The sequence below is a fragment of the Hemicordylus capensis genome, chromosome 1 (assembly GCF_027244095.1).
Source record: "Hemicordylus capensis ecotype Gifberg chromosome 1, rHemCap1.1.pri, whole genome shotgun sequence".
Lineage (NCBI taxonomy): Eukaryota > Metazoa > Chordata > Lepidosauria > Squamata > Cordylidae > Hemicordylus > Hemicordylus capensis.
In genome coordinates, this window is record NC_069657.1 from 235,533,272 (window position 1) to 235,555,434 (window position 22,163).

Genomic DNA, 22,163 nt, shown 5'->3' on the forward strand with positions numbered 1-22,163 from the left:
ACATGGGTGTCTCACAGCTGCAGATGTTGGCACTGCTAGACCTGACACTTCTAGGACTTGTGGGAGTGGAGAGGCATGTCACATAGGGCGGTTTCTCCCATCTATGTACATCAGTGCTCCTCTTGTATAGCACCCATAACCACACGGCTCAGTTCAAACGTAATGCAAAACAGTGGTTTGTGATCAGAAGCCCATCCGTAGGCTCATGGTCTGTCTCCTGTGCCCTTCCTCACAAGCTTTCTTCTCCACTTCCTGATGGTTACTAACCATCGTTTTCCATGATTGGCAAACTGTGGTTAGCACCGTGTCTCCAAACCAGAATTTGCAAATACTTTTCAAACTGTGAATTTGAATTGTGGCATGGAGGCAAGGCACTGACCATACTTGCTAGCTTGGACATCAGGACAAACTATGTTTAGTGAAAACCAGGAAGTGGAGGAAGCAACCCGCACTCAAAGGGGAACAGGGGGAATAAGCCTGCAGACATCAGACATGGTCCCAGTTGCCAGTTGGCTTGGTTTTATGCCTGAATTGAGCCACTGTAGTATCAAGACAGCAGTGGTTGATCCATTTACTCTGTCCACTGCCTACTTCACAGAGCAGGATTTCAGCACTACTGTATCGTGGACAACTGGGATGAGAACAGGTTTTTCCTTCATAACATCTCTCCACAGGAGCCATTAAAAAGATAGGAACTATATGTTGGTCAAGAACCAGAAACCAAAAGTGAGTCCAGTTAGCTGGGCATGTAGTGCCATTTCCATTCTGATGAAGCTTGTACTCAGTCCTTGAATTATGAGGGAGGAGGGAGGAGGACTATTAATACAACTTACAAACCCCATCCCCTTGCTCCTTCCCATTATAGCCAAATTATCCTTGCCTCCATAACATAGTCTTCTGCAAACAGTAGCTAAGGGGCCTAGCAGAAATAGTCAAGAGGCTGGGTTCCCTCTACAACACTAGGGGTCTGCATTGATCTGGCAAGCCAGCTAGTGAGCTGGCTTAAGGGGTATACTTATAGAAGGGAATCCAGCAAGGATTCCCCTTTACAAGTAAAGGGTTATCTAGAAACTTAATGCGGTGGGAGGAAAAGGGTAGTCTTTACCTTTTAAAGGGGGATGGTGGAGGCAGCAGCAGGCGCTCCTCCAACCGCCCCCCCCCCCGCTGGCCTTCCAAATGACAGGGCAGGCTGCCTGTGGCCTGTCTGTGGTTCGAGCTTCTGCACACGCATGTGATTCCCCTTTACCCCTCAAGCCAGCTCACAAGCAGGATTGTCGAGCCGGGCTTGGCTTGACTCGAACTCGGACTGGCCCCCTTTATGGGGCCAGGCCAGTTCGAGCACGAGCCGAGCCAGCTCAAACTCAAACTTGGCTCAATTTGAGTCGAATCGCACACCCCTATCCACCACCACCACTACCACCACCAGTAATCTGAGCACTGTGTGTACAGCTGATAGAGACTGCCATAGCCAGAATTCTAAACCTTCTTCCATAATTGCTGCCACTTTTACCATTTCATCAGTAGGCCTTGGGGACCCTCAAGGTGTTATTCTGCTTCTGTATGTAAAGTGCTGGGACTCCCATTTCTGCCCTAAAAGGCCTTTTCTTTCATCTCTGATGTGTGAAAACTGTTTGTACCCAAAGGATAGCTTTTCAGAGAGCTGGAGATGGTATACTAGCTGTCATTGCTTGCAGTGAACACATTCACTTTTCCTTTCCCATCACAGTTTCTGGTCAAACTAGTTTTGTGGAGGATTGTAGTGGTTCAGTCTACTATACTATGGAAAAATCCAAACTAGGAACATCACAAACTAGTTGTGCATGTTTTGGTCTAACTCTTATGGGCAGCTGTTGGAAAGTGTCCATGACAAGTGATCCTTACTTTCGATGCATGGGCAAGGTTTGTTTTCCTGTAGCTCTTCCAGATTGAACTGCCTTTCCCCCCAGGTTTTGGTGAGAGCTAAACAACTCATGGACAAACAAACAAGAAGAACAGAAAGGAGCTTACCTTTCATCTCAGAGTGGGCATTAAATTTTATACTAGGGGGAAAGTATGAAGGTCATAGAAGGACTGGTAAAATGAGTGACTCAGATGGCTTGTCATTCTTTTGGCAGCCTTTTGTGTATCTCCAAACATACCAAGATAACCATCACCTTTCCTTCCATATCCAAAGCCCTAAATTTACTACTTCAGGATATACCAAAAAGAAGGGGGGAGTCCAGACCCTAAAAATGCCATGTTCAGTAAATTAAGAATCACAACTGAGAATCACAACAGTTCGTATGTTACGTTTCTTGTCATGATCTGTGCAAAGGTTGCAGACTCTGCTATTTCGACTGGCTGTTTGGAAACATGTAGATCCCATCTGCTGTTTTATCTCTGTACTTAAACAGATTCCAAAGGTGTGAATTGGATCATACATGAGATCCTGCTTTGTGCATTGTATTTTTTAATGTATATTCAAAGGTACAGGTGACACCTCCTATCTGCTATACCCAGAAAAAGTATAAATTGGCTTTGAGGACAAACAAATTAAAAATGTTTGCATAATCTGTACAACTGAAAAATGGGGAAAGGGAAGAGTTTATTAAAAGCATTCTTCAGAGGTTGTGTTTATAGAAGTGTAGACACCTCCCCCGCCCCCCCGCCCCCCAAAAAGTGTTGGTATTCTTGAAATCCTTTTAGTCTCTCCCACTTTAATTTTCCTCAGATTTTTAAAATAAGAATGTAAATAATCACAAATAAAATAATATAAAAACAGTAATGTCATATTTACAAAATTGAAAATAGTGTATATGGTTGTACATTGTCCTGAAAATTCAAATTCTAAAAATTAAGAAAGACTCTCCATTTTTCTTCGAATTTGCTAGTAATGCTGTTGTCCAGATGAAAGCAAAGCAGTCTATTATGAAGAGATGGATTTCCACAAGATGGTAACACATTACCTTAACAAGATGTTACCTTTCCTAAATCATTCTTCAATGCTATATTTTCCCCATAACCAAACAGTACTGTCTTTGGGTTAGAAGGAATTACATGCCTCCCACTCAATTTCTTAGACGTTCCTCCTATGGAGGAACTTCTAAATCCACCAAGAGGCTTTTTAGACAGCAGGCTTTACCTCGAGACTTTACTGCAAGTTTGGGGCATAATGGATACTCTGATACAAAAAGAGGATTTTTTTTTTAAATCCAGGACATAAATTGGGCTAGGTTCCAATACGGAGGGGAAAACCCGAATCGTGTGTGAAGTGCTCTCTGAAATAACACATGGACATCAGGGTAAATCTGGCCAATATGTGAACACACACACACCCTCCCGAAGTAAAATCACGGTAAAGTTGCCATCTGAAAAAGCTCCATGAAATGTTATATTAGATAAAATTCAGTGGCAACTTATAGTCCCGTTTGATTAATTTTGCCTATTGTGTGAAGAGTTTTCTTCACCAGCATCAGATTCCCAAAAGGACATCTATCTTGATTGACAACTTGATGAATGTTTTCTGTGGTACCAAGAAAAGAACATTCAGAATCTCCCTTTTACAAATATCACTAGTTTTATTTTATTTATTTTTTCATTTCTTTTCAGTTGCATTGAATTTTCCTATTAACCACCTAGTTTTTTCCTTAGCCATTGTCTTGGTGGTCTTATAGTATGTATTAGGGCTGTGCACAGTCACAAAGATTGGATTAGGTCTGATCTGATTCGGAACCAAAGAGTTTGGATTTGAGTTCTTGGGACCCTGAATGTCGGAATTGAGGTCACACACACACACCCCAGCAGAAATCCCCATAGAAATCTATGGGCCATTTAAAAATGGCTAGAAAAGGAGCCCTGAAAGTAGGCACAAAAGTAGGTAAGGATGGCTGGATTCTATGTATTTAAATTACATATTTATCTGACCATCTCTTAATTTTTTAAAGTATCCCTGAAATTGTACTCACAGAGAATTGTGGACGAAAAGTGATGTAACATCTAAGAACATCACAGGAATACTCTCTTTCACTTTCTTTCTAAAACTGAATTAAATATTGGGCTATTTTTTTAAAAAAAATTAAAATGCATGGGCAGGCAGGCAGAGATGTCAGAAGATGCCCCCCCACCTCCAGCCATGATCGGGAAGGGACTGCCAGCACCCCTTGGAGCTCCAAAATGCTCCAAACTTAGCCAGACAGGGTCTGAGAACTTAAACCTCGAATCAGCTTCCCTAGGTTGAGGTCGGAGTACCTCTGATGCCCTCCAAAGTGGGCAATGTCAGGCCATTCCCACCTTGCACAGTCCTAGTTCCAACCATCTTAATTTAACTTTCTTTAATAAAATACAGATCCAGATAGAATCTGACATCATTTGCTTGAGAGAGAGCCAGATAATGAAAAAGAAAACGCAAGGGCAATCTCAACTAGAAACCTCTTTTTTAAAAAATAGGATAAATGTGTACTTGTTCTGCTTATGAAACAAACAACTTAAGCCTTTAAGAAAATCAGAAATATGAAATCTCCACTAAGATAAATATACTTCTTTTCAACAAATGTTCCCAAAGTGGTTTACATAGATTGATTGAGCACAGTGGTGATTTTAAATGATTCTTTACGTTTACCCATCTTTAATCTTTTCCCCATAGGGAATAATGGTCATTTCAGCAGCCTTAGTAATAACTCCCGGGGGGGGGGGCATGCACCAGGATGGCCCAGAGTGGGTTGTGGTGGGTGGTAGTACCCAATGGGTACAAGGAAGCTACCACCCAGATTTCAAAGGAATTTGGTAAAGGGGTGGTCTTTAACCATTTTTGTTAAATTGTTAATTCTTTAGATTCCAAATTCTTTTTTTAAAAATCACCCCTTTTTGAATTTGGCATGTCTTTGGGGCAGATTCGGGGCAGAAAGGGGGTTTCGGGGGCAGAAGAGTGGATCAGGTGGTAGTGCCCCAATGAGTGCCTGCTACCACCCAGATTTCAAAAAAATTGGTAAAAGGGGTGAATTTTAAAAGAATCTCTCAATTTTTCACATTGAAATTTTCCCCCATAAGGAATAATGGAGATTTCAACAGCCCCATAACTCCACTTGGAGGGCATGAGGATGGCACAGAGCAAGTGGTGGTGTAGTGCACATAGGGTGCCAACCATCTCCAAGCCCACAAACCCATGTGGCACTGGGTTTTGTTGTTTCTGAGGTGTTCTGAGAGTAGATTCTCTGGTAGGAAATGAGAGTGGATTCAATGACAAACATTGAATTAAATGACAAACATTGAATGACAAACATTTGAAATCTTGGTGGTAGCTTCCTTGCACACATTGGGCACTACCACCCACCACAAGCTGCTCTGGGCCGCCCTGATGCCCTCCGCCCCCGGGGAGTTATAACTAAGGCTGATAAAATGCCCATTATTCCCTATGGGAAAAAGCTTAAAGTTGGGTAAACTTCTAAAAATCATTTAAAAATCACTCCTTTGCCCAATGTCTTTGAAATCTGGATGGTAGCTTCCTTCCACCCATTGGGCACTCCCACCCACCACAACCTGCTCTGGGCTACCCTGGTGCCCCCACATGGAGTTATAAAGCTGCCAAAATTGCCATTATTCCCTATGGGAAAAAGCTTAAAGACACACCAACTTCAAAAATTCTTTAAAAATCACCCCTTTGCCCAATTTCTTTGAAATTTGGGTGGTAGCTTCCACCCATTGGGCACTACTACCCAACCACTTCAGCCACAAAATGGAGGTCTGAATCTCCAAATTTTGGGGGTCAGAATCTGGGGTGATTTGTTTTGGAGCCGAATCTGAGCAATTGAGAACAGGGGTGATTTGTTTTGTCTACAAATCACCCGAATTAGCCAGATTCTGGTACAAATCATTTTGTACCTCAATCATTTCGCACATCCCTATTAAACAGTTTAAAATTAATTTCAGTTATAAGCCTGAGAAAACAGGTGTGTCTTGAGGGACTTCCTAAAAGCAAACAAAGAAGGAGGTGCTCTTTCTCCAGAGAGAAACAAGGGAACATATTTCAAAGCCCAAGGGCAGCCACAGAGAAGGCCCGATCTTGAGTCGCCACCAAATGAGCTGGTGGCAACTGTAACTGAACCTCTCCAGATGATCTTAATAGACAGGGTTCATGACAAAGAAGACCATCTCTTAAGTATCCTGGATCCATGCCATTGAGGGCTTTATAGGTAATAACCAGTAGGGATGTGCAAATTGTTTCAGGTACAAAATGATTTGAACCTGAATCTAGCTGATTCAGGCGATTTGTAGACAGAACAAATTGACCCTGTGGTCAATTGCCCAGATTCAGGTACAAAACAAATCACCCAGATTCAGACCTGACAAAATTTGGGGATTCAGACCTCCATTTTGTGGCCACTGTAGGTTGAGTAGTAGTGACCAATGGGTGGAAGCTACCACCAAAATCTCAAAGAAATTGGGCAAAGGGGTGATTTTTAACAATTGTTTTCAAGTTCACGTGTTTTTAAGCTTTTCCCCATAGGGAATAATGGAGATTTCAGCAGCCTTAGTTATAACTCCACATGGGGGGCACCAGAGTGGCACAGAGTGGGTTGTGGTGGGTGGTAGTGCCCAATGGGTGGAGGGAAGCTACCATCCAGATTTCAAAGAAATTGGGCAAAGGGGCGATATTTAACAATTTTTTGAAGTTGGCATGTGTTTGTGGCAGATTTGGGGCAGAAAAGGGGTTCCAGGAGCGGAAGAATGGGTCAGATGGAAGTGCCCCAATGGGTGCCTGCTACCACCTAGATTTCAAAGAAAATCTGATGAAAGGGGTGTTGTTGTTTTAAAATCAATTCTTTAAGCTTTTTCCCCATAGGGATTAATGGGGATTTCAGCAGCCCCATAACTCCACTTGGGGGCACCAGGGTGGCCCAGAGCAGGTTGTAGTACAGTGCACATAGGGTGCCAACCATCCCCAAAACCAAAAGGGTACTGGGTCAGTGTTTGAGGTGTTCTGAGAGTAGATTCTTTGGTGGCAAATGAGAGTAGATTCTAACTTCCTTCATCATTTTGCACCAAAGATTATAAATGAACAAAGATGTCAATTCATCATCTTTGGTGCAAAATGATGAATGAATTTAGAATCCAGTGTCACTACTCATCTTTGTTCATTTGTAATTGGGCACCACAACTCGCACCATTCTTTTGCCCTCGGAATGCCTTTTTTGCCCCCAAATCGATTTGGATTTGGAAAATTTGGGTACAAATAAAATCTGGGCTGATTCAGCAGGGAGGAAAGATTCACACCCCAAACAAATTGAGGGTGATTTGGTTCGGGTACAAGTTGAATTAAAAAAACAATTCGTGCCATCCCTAATAACCAGCACTTTGTAGGAGAGGAGAGCTTGTCTTGTGGTAGCAAGCATGACTTGTCCCCATAGCTTATCAGGGTCTTCCCTGGTTGCATATGAATGGGAGACTTGATGTGTGAGCACTGCAAGATATTCCCCTCGGGATGAAGCCGCTCTGGGAAGAGCAGAAGGTTCCAAGTTCCCTCCCTGGCTTCTCCAAGATAGGGCTGAGAGAGATTCCTGCCTGCAACCTTGGAGAAGCCGCTGCCAGTCTGTGAAGACAATACTGAGCTAGATAGACCAACGGTCTGACTCAGTATATGGCAGTTTCCTATGTTCCTATTTCAGTCGGAAACTTATCAGCAGCCAATGCAGTCCTTTTAAAATCTATTATATGGTCTATTTGACAACCCAAAAAGAGACTAGTCTGGCTGCTGTATTCTGTACCAATCATAGTTTCCGGACTACATACAAAGGCAGCCCCACATAGAGTGCATTACAGTAGTCAGGCCTAGTGGTTAGCAGCATATGCACCACTGTTTTAAGACCATTTACCTGCAAAAATGGGTGTAGCTGACATATCAGCCAAGCTGATAAAAAGTGTCCCTGACCATTGCCTCAACCTGAGAAACCAGAGAGCTTTGGAGTTTAGGCACAAGAACCAAGAAACCAGGCCTCTATACCTCTATACCACGAATAGCCGGAAATAGGGGAAAGAAACCTGGAAGTTTTTCACACCCAGCTTTTAGTTTAAATCTCCTCCGGAATGGAGGTGTGCATTCACATATAAGCCAAATTTAACCCAAGAATCCCTGCGAGCCATCAGGGAACACTTGACGCACAATTTGGTTTTCCATCACGCATTATAGTGTAGCCTGATTGATATCTGGGTTTTTAATTTAAAAAAAAAAATCCATTTTTTGTGTCTGTTTGTGGGGGGGACGACTTTGAACTCGCAGTAAAGCCTTGCAAAAAACCCACAGTAAAGCCTTCTGCCTGGGAAAGCTCCTGGTCTCTATGACCCACCGCGAATAACAGAAACCATGGTAGGCAAACCCATGAAAAACGAGGGTCTCCTGTATAGTCCACTAAATCAACCTAATTGAACAGTTGCTGAGAACTATCATTTTGAACATTAGTTGGTTCAATAAAAATTATACCATTGCTTGCTCTATTTCTTGTTCTGGGGAACCAGTAGAGTTATTAAGACTATTTGAGCTGATCCTAAGCATTTTTGTGAGTGAATGTGGTTGTAGGCACACTTGTACCATTTTGTTGGTGCCCTCCCAGGAGGGAGGACTCTGGGAAGAATCTTGTTTCAGGATTCTGTAGGGTAGAAGAGGGGAGGGGAGGATGATTATGCTTACATTTAGATAGGGAAAGCAATCTATACCATAACAGCGGACCTCTGTGTCCCTGCCCATGTAACTAATGGACCTTTCAGAATACCAGTCCACAGATTGAGGGCATGCACACCAGCAGCCTTACCCCAGCTTGCACAGCCCTACCTGGGTAGGTCTGCTCATGTGCAGCGCCAGAATTGGGCCCATCCCGGCTCTGCCCCTCCAGGTAGCCCAAGTTTTTCTCCAGTCTATTACTGAGGAAGAAGGGCCTTCTACTCCAGTCCCCAACTGTTTGCATGCTCGGGCTGCCTGTAGCCTGAGCATGCCCAAAACCAGTCGGCAAGAGTGCCTAGCAGTAGGAGAATGCCACTCCTGGTGCAGTGCATTGTGGGATGCTGGAGGACCTCGTCCTCCAACTCCAAGTTCTGCCATTCGCTGCAGCACCACTCATGTGCCATGCGAATGGCAGAGCCTAATGGGGAGGAGGGTTGATTGTGTGCCAGGAAGCAGGTAGGAGCTTACCTCCCCACCAACCCTCCCTGTTTTGATCTTGAGAATGACCGTATAATGTTTTATTTTTTTAATCCATGTTTTATTGTATTCATATTGAGTTTTCTGAAGGGGGACAAAACCCTTTGAATTTCCACAATAAATAATTGCATGTGCCATTGAACATTGTCCAAAGAGTTGATTTTGAATCAAAAATCTAAGGCACACTAACTTCATTGGGAGTATGCCTCATTGAACAAGTGGGGCTTTCTTCCAAAGAAACATGGGTAAGAGCAGGCTGTAAAGTACTTATTAAGAACAACATCACTCTGAAACCTTGACTTGGTTTTGACTTCAATCTCACACGATCGGAGGAAACAAAAATGTAGACTTTAATTATTCATCATCTGAACACCTGCATATCACAGTCATTTTGAAAGTAAACATGAATTTTGCTTTTCATCTGTGCTTTCTTGCCTTCCGTTTACTTTCTCTGTTGGCAGTTGGATTCTCATGGTAAATGAGAGATCATTGTGTGTCTCAGCAATAGCATCCTGTACAAATAATAAAAAGGAAATTAGTTTAACAAGTAAGCTGAGTTCTGAGATCTGCAACTTTTGGGACATCCTTGGCAACCTAGCCACAAATAAAGTGAACAGAATGATTTGTCAGTTGATCATTCTCATGAACACAGTGGCTTTTCCTCCAGGAAAAAAGGAAAATCAAATCACCTTTGTAGGTTTATCATAACTCAGCATTTTTCAAGCATCCACAATGCTGAATAAACCTTTTAATCCATGCAATCAGGTTCAGTTCATAATAAACAAGTTATGATATAACTTTCATCTTCCCCCAAGGTAGCTGGTAATGACAGTATAAGGAGTGTATCCGCAGGCAAAAGGGAGATGCTTCTAAACAGAGTAATGAGGCTTAAATATATCCCTTTAATCTCAGACATGGGTTGGAATAGTTGTGAATGCTCAGTGGTGAAAAACAGGCAGATACATTGGCACACACACACACACTTTCCCTCTCTGGTTAAAATTAGGACATATTTGTAGCTCCCCTGTCAAGCTCCTCATCGGGATCAGGTTCGCTGGTAACGAGGGGACCAGAAAGGGAGCAGCCAGGCCTCAGAGTCCTCCTGGTCTGGAGCCTTCTCACAGCTGGGCCTGTTCAGTTCACAGTATCACAGAGAGGTTGCAGCCCAGTGCCTTCAAACAAGTCATCGGGCTCTTGCCAAGATGAGCCCTCCTTGCAAACCAGCCCCTCATCATCAGCTGGCTCTCTCTTAAATAACCCTTGACAATCGGGGCAAGTCTTGTGAGATATCGGTCCCGAGCAAGATCTCACTTCGAAATCTCACAAGAGCCCCTCCGTGGTCTCACGAGGTGCTCCTGGGCTCCCGGCTCTTCTCTGACAGGGAGCATTTCCTCATTGCCCTGCCAAGACTGGTGCAGGCCATCATGGGTGGATGGAGCAGCAACACCACCACTCACAGGGTTAAGCACCATCACCAGGTGCTCTCTGCCTTGGACAGCATTCTTTCTTCTCCTCCCCATCTCGCAGGGTTCCCCCACAACCCCATTCTGAATTACTTCTCTTTGGTCAGTGCTCTCCCCTTCTTCAGCTAGTGAAAATTCACAACCTCTGGGATATAGGAAGCATCCCAGCCCTGTACTGGGCTGTAGGGACTTCTGTTATGTTTCCCCAGTTGGAGCAAAAAGTGAGGAAGGAGGAGAGGGAATGGACAGAATGGAGGCAAGACTAACAGCTGGAGCTAGGATAAACTAGGGAAGAATATGAAGCTTAGCTTCAGTAAGGAGGAAGAAGTCAAGCCAAATTGTTTAGAAAAAGAGGTGTGTTTTAAGGAAAAATCTGAAGGAAGAGAGGCAGCATCATGTGGGTATTCTGCAAGGAAATTGTACAAATAAACAGCAAGGGAGAAAGGGAGGAGTAGTTTTAAGAAGCAGGAGACCTCTGGACATCTGAAAGCCTACAGGCACCTCAAGAAGACTATCCTTGTTGGTCAAAAGTGAAAAACATGAAAGGTTTAGGTTGCTATCCTGTCTCTTCTCAGACACATTTGTGACTGGAACAAAAGGAAATCATTGCTTAGTAAGACAAATTCTGCAGGTCATGTAAATTGGGGATTTTTTTCATGGTGCATATCTGCAAACCTAATTCTTTATGTGCCAAGATTCTTTCTTTTGATAATCAAAACCATAGTGCTGCTACCACCCAGGTCATAAGAATGACCTTATCATGTTTTATTGTTTAATCCATGTTTAAACAGGATTAAACATGGAAGGTCTTGGCTTAAGCATGTTTCATATAAGTTGCTTTCTCTGAATAGAGTAGAGAGGTGCATGCTGCAGAATAACCAAAACATGGAAGTGTTGTCATACATGTGAACTAAACAAAAAAAGCAGTAGGGGCTATATATTAACTTCTTATCAGCTTCATAACACTCATAAATATAGAAATGTGGGGTGGGGGAAAGCTGATTTTGGATGCCAAGGAGCTTACTTCCCAAGCCAATATAGCCAGATGCTTTCATTTAACCATTTTAGCTAGGTAAATTCAGTAGAACTAAGCTGGCATAAATTTAGTTTGAATTGTGGATTGCATTGATGCAGAATATCTCAGTGGACAGTTTATTTGAGCAAATTAGATGCTATACAGGAGCTATAACAGAACAGTATCCTGTCCTGAAAGCTTCTTTTTAAATGAAAAGCGGTCCAGTGTGAGCAGAGGAATAATGGATGGAGGAGGGGGCTGCTTAACCCTCCTTGGTCATTGTTATTGCATATTCAAGCCATCCAAGCTGCTTTTCTACCCGGGTGAGGAAAATGTATAGGCTGACATAAGAATTAGTTACTCAGTAGTACTACCCAGGAGTTACTCTAAATGACTACTAAATTTCAGTAGGACTTCCTTTAGTAAATTTAGTCAGGCTGTCAGCCACGGTGCCCATATCTCACCACCAACACACACACACACACACAATGAGGCGATTCTCACGACCAACAAAAATCAGGCTAGGAGAGCCTAGCCCAATTTTTATTGGTCGTAAGAACCACCGGGCTCGCAGCTGAGCCCGGTGGTTCTTGAGCGGGTAACCCGCTCGAGAACCCCTGCTAAAAAGCAGGTTTGCGGATCGAGCGGTCCAGCAAACCTGCTTTTTAGGCTCGTGAGTAGCCGCAGCGCGGCTTCGGGCTGCTCCTACTCATGAGTAGACCCCCGACCGTGAGGCAAAAAGCCGCCTCCTCGCTCGGGGGTCTCCCCAGTATGCCCTGCGTGCTCGCGCAGGACATACTGGGGCTTGCGGGGGCCACGCACCCCCCTCTTCCCCCACCCCCTGCCGGCTCCGTCACAGAGCCCGCCATCGTATGGGCGGCCGATCCGGCCAACCAGGACTCCCTGCTCGCTCGTGAGTAGGGAGAGCGGGCTTAACCCGCTCTTCCGGTTCACCGGTAAAAACCGGGTCTCACTGATTGTGAGACCCGGTCCATAGACTGGAAAAGCAACCAGAGGAGAGAATTTTAAATGGAAAATTTAGTTGGTTGAATGCACTCTCCTCACTCTTAGTGGCTCCTCTGCTCCTGATGTCAGCCTTCCATGGCTGCTTTTTGTTAAAAAGAATCCATTCAACTCTTGTTTAATACCTAGTTCGGGCCTTAAATTTGTATCTGGGTTATTGTGTCAACCCAGTTTCCCCATCTGTAAAATGGGAAAGATAGTGGTGTCTACTTCACAGAGTTGTTGTGATGACAATTGTAATGAAAAATGTAGATAACTAAGTTGTACATTTTATGGTTAAGCAATTGCCTCATGGGAAGTGTATGTTCTGTGGTCTCAAGAACACTGATTAGTCTTTACAGAGCCAGCACTGTTAAATTCCTTTTATCATTTCTGTGTCTCTCCAAACTGAATGTGGCCCATTTAAACCAGATCAAAATTATAACTATATATCATTAAAAGCCAGGCTAAAAAGATGGGTCTTTAGGGCTCTCCTGAAGACTTCCAAGGAAGATAATCCTCTATATCCATGGGGAGCATGTCCCACAACTCAGGGGTGACAAGGCCCGATCCCAGGTCACCACCAGATGAACCGGTGGCACCCGAAGACAGACCCCACCTTATGAGCTTAATGAGCAGTGGGAATCCTGTAGAGAAAGGCACTATCTCAGGTAACCCAGACCTAAGCCATGCAGGACTCTAAAGGTAATAACCAGCACTTTGTACTTTGCCTGGAAACATATCGGCAGCCAGTGCAACTGTTTAAGAACAGGCATAATGTGGTCTCTCCCGGAGACCCCAGCGACTAATCTGGCTGCCACACTTTGGACTAACTGAAGTATCCGAACTATGTACAAGGGCAGCCCTACATAAAGCGCATTGCAGTAGTCCATCCTGGAGGTTACCAGCTGGTTAACCACTGTTTTCAGGTCTTTCTCCTCAAGGAACAAGTAGAGTTGCCAAATCAATTGCAGCTGGTAAAAAGCACTCCTGGCCACAGCCTCAGTCTGAGGCACCAGATCCAAGAGCACTCCCAAGCTACAAACCTGTTCTTTCTGGGGGAGTGCAACCTTGTCCAGAACAGGAGGTTCTATCCCATCTTGCAGATTACGACCCCCAACAATGAGCACCTCTTTTATGCTTGGATTCAGCTTCAATTTATTATCCATCATCCAGCCCATTACTGCCTATAGGCAGGCATTTAAGGAGCTAACCCTATTATCCCTTCCCCCCGCCCCACATTCAGTTTACACAGATGGGATGCCTAAAAAGGACTTGTTTTATAACTGCTTCCCTTGTAAACATGAAAAAAATATTATGCTGGTTTAGCTAAGATTTTATTCAGAAGCAACTCAATTTTTCTCGTCCTCCTTCCCTCCCTTTTCTTTCTGAATCCACCTCACACACTTTCTACAGGATGCCCATTGGGACAAACAACAGGACTCTAGTTCTAACATATGGAAATGGCTCTAAGGGCACTATTGTGTTGTCTTTTCTTTTTATCATCAAAACTCTTTCCAAATCAAGAAAAGGATTACAAATTTTTAGGTTCTCCAAGCATAAACCTTATGTCTGGGGATTTCAAACTGTGGAGCAGGCATCCCCACAAGCCTCAGGAGTGCAAGGCACCTGAAGTACGGCACTTGTTTATTACATTTATTTCCTGGCCTTTCTTCCATCATGGAACTCAAGGCTGTGTACTTGGGATTTCCTTATAGCCACCCATCCAGGCACTGGCTAGATTTAAACCTGCTTAGCTTCAACAAAGGGGCTGTACCGTATGCCCTCAGACCATGCCCTGGGAGATGTTTGAGTGAGATGTCCAGTGAGACCCCTTGAAAGGTAAGTCAGCATTATTTTAGTGGAAGAAAGTGGGGGGAAGTTAACCAGAAGGAAGATCATCACATGAGTCATCACATTCAAACTCCCTATCAAAACCTATCATAACTCCTGTCCAGAGAAGGATCGTATCCTGAAGCAGGTCTTCTTCTTTTTACTAGCCAAGATTGATTGTCTCCGGCAGAAGACCCTCGCAGAACTTTGGTGGATTTGTGGGGATAATTGCATTGCCAGTCACCCTCACCAAAAAAGGGAGTCCCAAAAGAGTTCCTGCTTTGTCCCAATGATAGCTCCTTGTTTGCAGTTTTAAGGTGGAGTGAAAAGTCTCCAGTTCAGTTGTTATGTACTTATTTTAACACCCTAATCACAGATTTTTGCTTGTTGTAGCAAGTTGCATTCAATTGTGCATAAAATCTCTACATGTTCACTTGTGGGACAGATTAGTGGTGTTGGCTGGAGTTGGGGTGCCTATATTGGGGATATAGATATTGGAGATGACTTTTTATAATGTTGTTGTGGTAGAGTAGGTTCAGAAAGGGGGTGAGCTGAGTTTCACAGGTTTGAGAGAAACTGGCTTATATAAATTTAGAAGACCTGGAAAAGGTTATTTCAGCCAGCCCATAAACTAACTAGCCCATTCTCTGTTAAAATATTATTTCCTGTTAGCACCATGTTTTATCTGAGACTTGACATAATTTTTAAATTTTTGGCTTTGTAACCTGAGATGCAGATGTTGTTCTCCACAGATCTTTAGCAACCTACTTAAACATATGTTTCAAGGAAAGCATGTTGTCTGAAAGTCCTTTAGGGAAGCAGTCTGTGACACTTGCATAGTTTGAGCCAAGGTTTGCTGGAGACTAAAATATCTCTTCATGTAGGCAGTTTTTCTCAGATGACACAACCTAGAGTCAAGAGTAAATAGTGATATACAAGCTGGCCGGTCCAGCCACTGCCACTATTCCCCCCACACACTTTCTGGCCACCCGCTTCTCGCCCCACTCCCCGCGTGTTCTGATGAGCCTGCTGGCTGGCCCACTTCCTCTCCCCTCTCCATGCTTTATGGCTTGTGGGTCAGCAGGAAAGCCGGCTCTCCTCCTCCTCCCAGTGGCCAGGCTGGCCCACCACTACCTCCTCCAGCTGAATGGCGGCCAGGATGGCCTGCCGCCTCTGGCCAGCCAATGGGCAACTGGGCCAGGGATAGGCTGGTCCGCCGCCACCACCTCCGGCCGAGCTGGGGCCAGGCCAGCCTGTCACCTCTTCTGGCCACCGCCACCATTTTCTCCCGTCCCCGTCGCTATGTCCCAGGCAGCTGCTCTCGCAAGAGCTGCCACTCATGGGATTAGCGATGGGTACGTTTAGGAAAATTAAATATATAGAGAAGATAGATAGATGCTACTTTCTGAGATGAGGTCCTATTTAATATTCTTCAGTGATCCCTATTTACCAAGGACAGCCTCTCTTTCTGGCATCTTTCCTTGTTAACATATTGTCCCTACATTTCCTTTTGAAAAGATATTGGAGATGGCCTTTTATAATGTTGCTGTGCACAACAGTTCTTCTACTCCCTCCCCCAGGTGGATGCATCTTGACTCTAGTTCACATATATGGAATGAATGCACATGGACACAACATGTGTTTGAGTTCCAGGCATTCTATAATATGTCCAACCAGATACTTTGTAAGAGTAAATAATCAATATAAAATTTAAATTGGGAGAGTAAGCTTTGAAAAAGGAAATTGTTATGTTTACTAAAGTTTACTTTGCTTCAGAAATCTGTTCAGGAGGACTGACAATTGCAAGAAAACTGTAGGATTAGAGCCAGTGTGATGCAGTAGTTAGTGTGGGTTCATATGTTGAACTAGGAGCAGAGAGATCCAGATTCAAATCCGCACTTATATATTTAGTGTTTTAATTTAGGAATGTTATACTTCACCTTTCTTCATCAATGTCCAAGTTGATTTACAAGACTTAAGACTGTTGTGTCCCATCCTGCATATAAGAACCCACAAGGTCCATCAGAAAGCAGGACAGGACAGAGAAGTCAGGGTTGCAGCTTACTCCTGCAAGAGCCAGGGGGAAAATGGGGTCTTGCATGCCTCCAGGCTCCACCTCTCTTCCTGGCGAGCAGAAAGATTTAAAGAGGCAGCTGTCCAGTCTGGAGTCTTGCACTCCTTTTCTGCTTTGTCCCATCCCTCCTTGGCCATTGTTGGTACTGAGTTGACTTGGAGGAGCATGTGGTACTTGAGTGAGAAGGTGCTACTTCATCAAAGGGCTAGGCTAAGTGAGCACTGCCTCTGGGGTCTCCAGTTCCAGGGTTTCAAACTCTGGCATTTCCTGCCTGATAATTGGGCCTGGGATTTGGACTTCTTTTAGGATTGGCTATCCCAGCCTGACTGCTGTCCCCTCCTCAGAGTCCAACTCTGAGCTACTGCTCAGGGCAGGAATCATGACAAAGATGTTAAAAATACAATTTAATATTAGCAGAAGGAAAAAATGCAGAGCCCACAGAGTAACATAGCACTGTAGAGATAAAAATAATAGGAGGCAAAACAATAATTTAAAAATCATACAGTGTGCAGGAATGACTACCAGGTCTTCACCAGCCATTGAAACTTTCTGAAAGGGCACCAGTCAAGAGAGTGTTACAGAGGGTGGAGGCGACTATGGTGAGGACCGTCTCCCACTTGGCCACAAAATGAGCCTTAGCTAAGACCTTATTGGCTTGAAGCTCTTAGCCAAGACTTTATTGGCTGAGCTTGGGCCAGTCACCATCCTCAGCCTGACATATCTAACTGGGAGAGAGGACTTTGCTGCCCTGCTCTCCTTGAAAGAAGGGTGGGATAGAAGTGTAATTCTTCATAATACTAAGACCAATAATAATAAAGTGGAATACTGTGTTCAGCAGACAAAAACAAGTATTCAAAAATATGCAATGAGGGCTGTGGCTAAAGCAGTGATCCTTGATGAGAGAACAGCTGTTTGAAATGCACATGCCCCCATTTTCATCCATGAAATGTTCAAGGGTATGCTATTTACTTTCTAAAGAAATATGCTTCTAGAATATACAGAGAAATGAATATGTAATTGTAATGCTTGTTGGCTTCATGTTGAACCCAGACTTTTGCCTCTTTCTGTAGAAAGGGAAGATATCTGCACTCCCTTTCTCTCCCTCACCTTCTTTACCCAACCCCTCCCATTTCCCCACCACTCCTTTGGGTTGTTTTAACTAGGCTTTTCTGTTTCTTAGATTATTATTTTTTAATCTTCCCAGCCCATTTGCTGCTCTGGAATTCAAGGCTTGTCAGCCCTTTCTCCCCTTTTGGAAAGAGGGATCATATCATCATTTTGAGACCATGTTGTATGATGGGAGAGGTGGAACCATTTAGGGAACAAGGCACAGAAAGCAATATTAATTCTAAAACAGAAGGCCATATGTTTACTAATTAGACATTTCTTTTCTTCTGTTGGTTTAATTTTTAAATACTTGTAACTTTATCATCACAGACAGAGCTGCCATTGTGTGATTAGTATGTGCACTACTTAACATTGAGCATCATCTCTTTGACTGATGAGCTGAATTCATACATTGGAAATCATTTTCTGGAAATCATGCAGATATTTTGTTGATGCTGTGGTTTAATTTGTCATATGTCAATATCAATCAACTTGTTTTAGCATACCTAAACCTCTTCCTCCCCTACCCCCTGTTATGAGAGGCTCTATTATTGTTTCCCCCTTCCTCACTTCTTTCAGCCCTGATTTTGGATGCAAGGACCTAGTGGTCCCAGCCCACTGTATCATGGATACTCTGAATTATCACCAGCCAAAGGTGGGGAGTATCCTTGAACAACTTCCAAATCTTCTTAGTGCTTTTATAGTCATTTGCTGACTTATTGTAGTTTTCAGACCCCAAAATGGTGACCACTTTATTTATTAATTAAATTTCTCTTGGAAGTGTAGGTAGATCTATCTGATTTGGCTTTTTGGTTTTATGTAGTACCTACTATGGAAGATTGTAAGGAACAAGAACCTGTGATGGACAACAATGTTACTCTGGTGCCTTTTGAAAGACCTGCTGTTATAGAGAAGCTGACAAGCAACATGGGAAAGCGTAAAAGCTCCACCCCACAGAAGTTTGTGGGTAAGCTTCAGATGAGCACTTTTGTTATTTGTAGCAAAAAGGATAGCTTATTGTTAAATCCTTTTTTAAAAAAAACACCACCTCTTAAATGTTCAAATGTAGGATTGGCACTTTCAGGATATGGCATACTGGGAGGGAAGAAAGCAGAAGTAAAACCAGGCATTCTAGACAACTGCATGGCCATGACATGCAGGCCATGCAATATGCCCTGTAGTGCAGAATTGTACGGAATAGTAGAATAGTGCAGAGTTTCTGTCAAAACTTGAAGGTCTAGTTTTTTTAAGTAAAAAAAGTAAGATTCTGTCCCTCATGACTGCAGATAAGCTTGAAGATGCAGGCAAGAAAATATATCTTATTGTTCAGAACTCTGTAAATAAAAACAGGGAATTTGCTCCCTTTGGATTAGGAGTTACCAAAAAATGAAACAAAACAAACAAGAAAACTCAGTCCATAATGAATAATGAACCTCTGTTATGTGACAATGCTCTAATAATGTCTGAATACAAAAGAGTCTGTTAAAAGAATATTAGCTTTTCCTGAACTGCATTTGACATTTTCTAAGTATAGAATGAGATATTCTCGTATTTACCCAGGGCTCTCAGTGGTATCAACAATGGGCTGGTCAATCCACTGTGTGTATTTGTTAATTTTGACTCTATTCCTAAAATGCTAAGGGCTTCCCAAAGTGGAGTCAAGGAGTCTCTGTGTGGGGGAGGGAGGGAGGGAAGGATGAGAGAAAATTTGAATTCAAGAGCAGGAGACAAAATAGGTGACTTTGACAACAGATAACTGACCTTTCTATTACTATACAGAAGGATATAACTTGGTGGGGGACTGGTGGGAAACTCAACTCTGTGTCAGCTGAGAGTTAGTGGAAGGCCGATGGAGAGAAACCTGAACCTTTCCAGCTTAGTTTGGATGGTAGAAAAATGTTTAAGTGGCTGCTAGGTGAATGACATACTTAAAATAAATGCATGAAATCTTAAGCAGTTGGTTTCAGGAGAGACAAAGTTGTTTATGTTAAACAGCCGCAATACACATTAACAACTGACCCAAATCAAGAGAGTATATTACGTGCCAAGTTGTGGGGACACTTCTGGTCATCAGACTGCTGCAGTTTCAGTACAGTTGCAAGATTCTGCACAGTTCTTCCAATAGCTTGGGGCCTGCCGTACACACCCCTCCAAAGCCCTCCCAAGGAGCTTGGGCAGGGTGCAGGTAAGGGCATCAGTGGGCTCAACCAATAATCCAGAGGTTGGATGCATGGTTGCCTCTTTAGGGTTCTGCAGTTCGGAGTGCCCTCTCTTCTTGAGGTGGCCATGCTTATCTTGATTCAGGCCAACACTGGCCACTGTCTTTCAGACTTCTTCTTCTCTGCTATAGAGATATTTGATCCCCCTCCTTGCCCCTTGCAATTGCCTAACTGGCTGCAACCCTGGCAACTGACTATTTAGAGTATTTTCTTCATGACGTTTTCACATCAAAATGCATGATTTTATTTTATTTGTGTGGGGTGGCAGGGGGAGCCTGAAGAAGACAAACCTGGGAAGGTCAGCAGCTTTGATTAGAAGAGCTTTGCAGTCCCCAGTGAGCTTGAAAGGACCATTTTGAAAGAAACTGCCTAGGTACAAAGCAGACTTTTAAACAGCTTAGCAATTTTCATTGGTTGTCTACATTTTTGACAAAAGATCCTACCTTCTTGGAAGGGCACCTTTTGAAATGAGACTCAAAGCCCAAAAATATGCAGCTCAGCCCTGTTCATCAGTGGTTTAGGATGGAATGATGTAGAATTCCAGATTTATGATGACTTAGAGTCTCTACAATCAGTCTCTACGATCCCTTCAGTGTCTGACGTGGAGGTGTCCAGCGACTTCTCTTGTGTAGTTTGGTTGCATCAGTTCCAGTTTTTGACTCCGGTGGACATGGACAAGCTGCTTGGAAAGCTGCGACCTACCACCTATTCTCTTGACCCTTGCTTGACATGGTGTATACTATCTGGCAGGGGGGTTGTTGTAGAACGCCTGGTAGAGATCATAAATGCTTCTCTGAGGGAGGGCAGGATGCTCCTTGTCTTAAGGAGGCAATTATTAGACCACTTCCAAAGAAGCCTGCCTTGGATCCCTCAGAGTTGAGTAAACTACAGGCCGGTCTCCAACCTTCCATGGCTGGGCAAGGTAATTGAGAGAGTGGTGGCCTCCCAGCTCCAGACAGTCTTGGAGGACATCGATTATCTAGACTCATTTCAGACTGGCTTTCAGGCTATGGGGTAGAGATTGCCTTGGTTGGCCTGATGGATGATCTCCAATTGGGAATTGACAGAGGAAGTGTAACTCTCAGTGACTTTTGATACTTTCGACCATAGTATCATTCTAGAGCATCTAAGGGGGTTGGGAGAGTGAGACACTGCTTTACAGTGGTTCCACTCCTACCTCTCAGGCAGGTTCCAGATGGTATTCCTTGAAGACTGTTGTTCTTCAAAATCTGAACTATTGTATGGTGTCCCTCAGGGCTCCGTATTGTCTCCGATGGTGTTTAACATCTACATGAAGCCTCTGGGAGAGATCATCAGGAGATTTGGTGCAGGGTGCTATCAGTATGCAGATGACACCCAAATCTATTTCTCCATGTCAACATGGGAGATAACCTCCCTAAATGCCTGTCTGGAGGCAGTGATGGGCTGGATGAGGGATAACAAACTGAGACTGAATCCAGATAAGATGGAGGTACTCATTATGCAGGGTCAAAACTCGGGAGATGAATTTGATCTGCCTGTTCTGGATGGGATCACACTTCCCCAGAAGGAACAGGTACACCATCTGGGGTTGCTTTTAGATCCAAGCCTCTCCCTAGTATCCCAGGTCAAGGCAGTGGCCAGAGGTGCCTTCTATCAGCTTCAGCAGATACACCGTTTCTTGAGATGAACAAACTCAGAACAGTGGTACATATGCAGTAATCCAGATTGGATTACTGCAATGCTCTCTATGTAGGGCTGCCTTTTTATGTAGTCCAGAAACTATAGCTGTTTCAGAATGAGGCAGCCAGTTTGGTCTCTGGGTCATCTCAGAGAGACCATATTACTCCTGTATTGAAAGAGCGACACTGGCTGCCAACAAGTTTCCAGGCAAAATACAAGGTGTTGGTTATAACCTATAAAGCCCTAAAAGGCCAGCTTGGGCCCTGGGTGTTTAAGAGAACATCTTCTTCGTCATGAACCCCACCACCCATTGAGATTATCAGGAGAGGTCTGTCTGCAGTTGCCACCTGCTCGTTTGGTGGCTACTCGGGGACGGACCTTCACTGCTGCCCTGAAGTTTTGGAATGCACTCCCTGCTGAAATAAGAGCCTCCCCATCTCTGACAATTTTTAAAAAACCTTTAAAGATGCATCTGTTCACCCAGGCTTTTAATTTAATACTGTTTTAATGGCTTTAACCTTGTTTTAAAACATTGTTTTAAAATTTTAAATTGTTGTAATGTTTTAATCTTTTCTGCTGTTATTTATTTTAACTAATGTTTTAATTTGTTCTGTTGTCATTT

General features: G+C 43.6%; 1 protein-coding gene across 8 annotated transcripts in view; it reads left to right on the plus strand.

Moving 5' to 3' along the window:
* The window catches only part of IKZF2 (IKAROS family zinc finger 2), a 168,206-nt gene that overhangs the window by 140,982 nt on the left and 5,061 nt on the right, over positions 1 to 22,163 (plus strand). For 6 of the 8 annotated variants that reach the window (XM_053286673.1, XM_053286677.1, XM_053286674.1 and 3 more), the window contains one exon: positions 18,484 to 18,627. The exons of the other annotated variants lie outside the window; for them this stretch is intronic. In XM_053286673.1, coding sequence (XP_053142648.1) covers positions 18,484 to 18,627 — 144 coding nt within the window. The remainder of the gene's footprint in view (positions 1 to 18,483; positions 18,628 to 22,163) is intronic. 8 annotated transcript variants of the gene reach the window in all.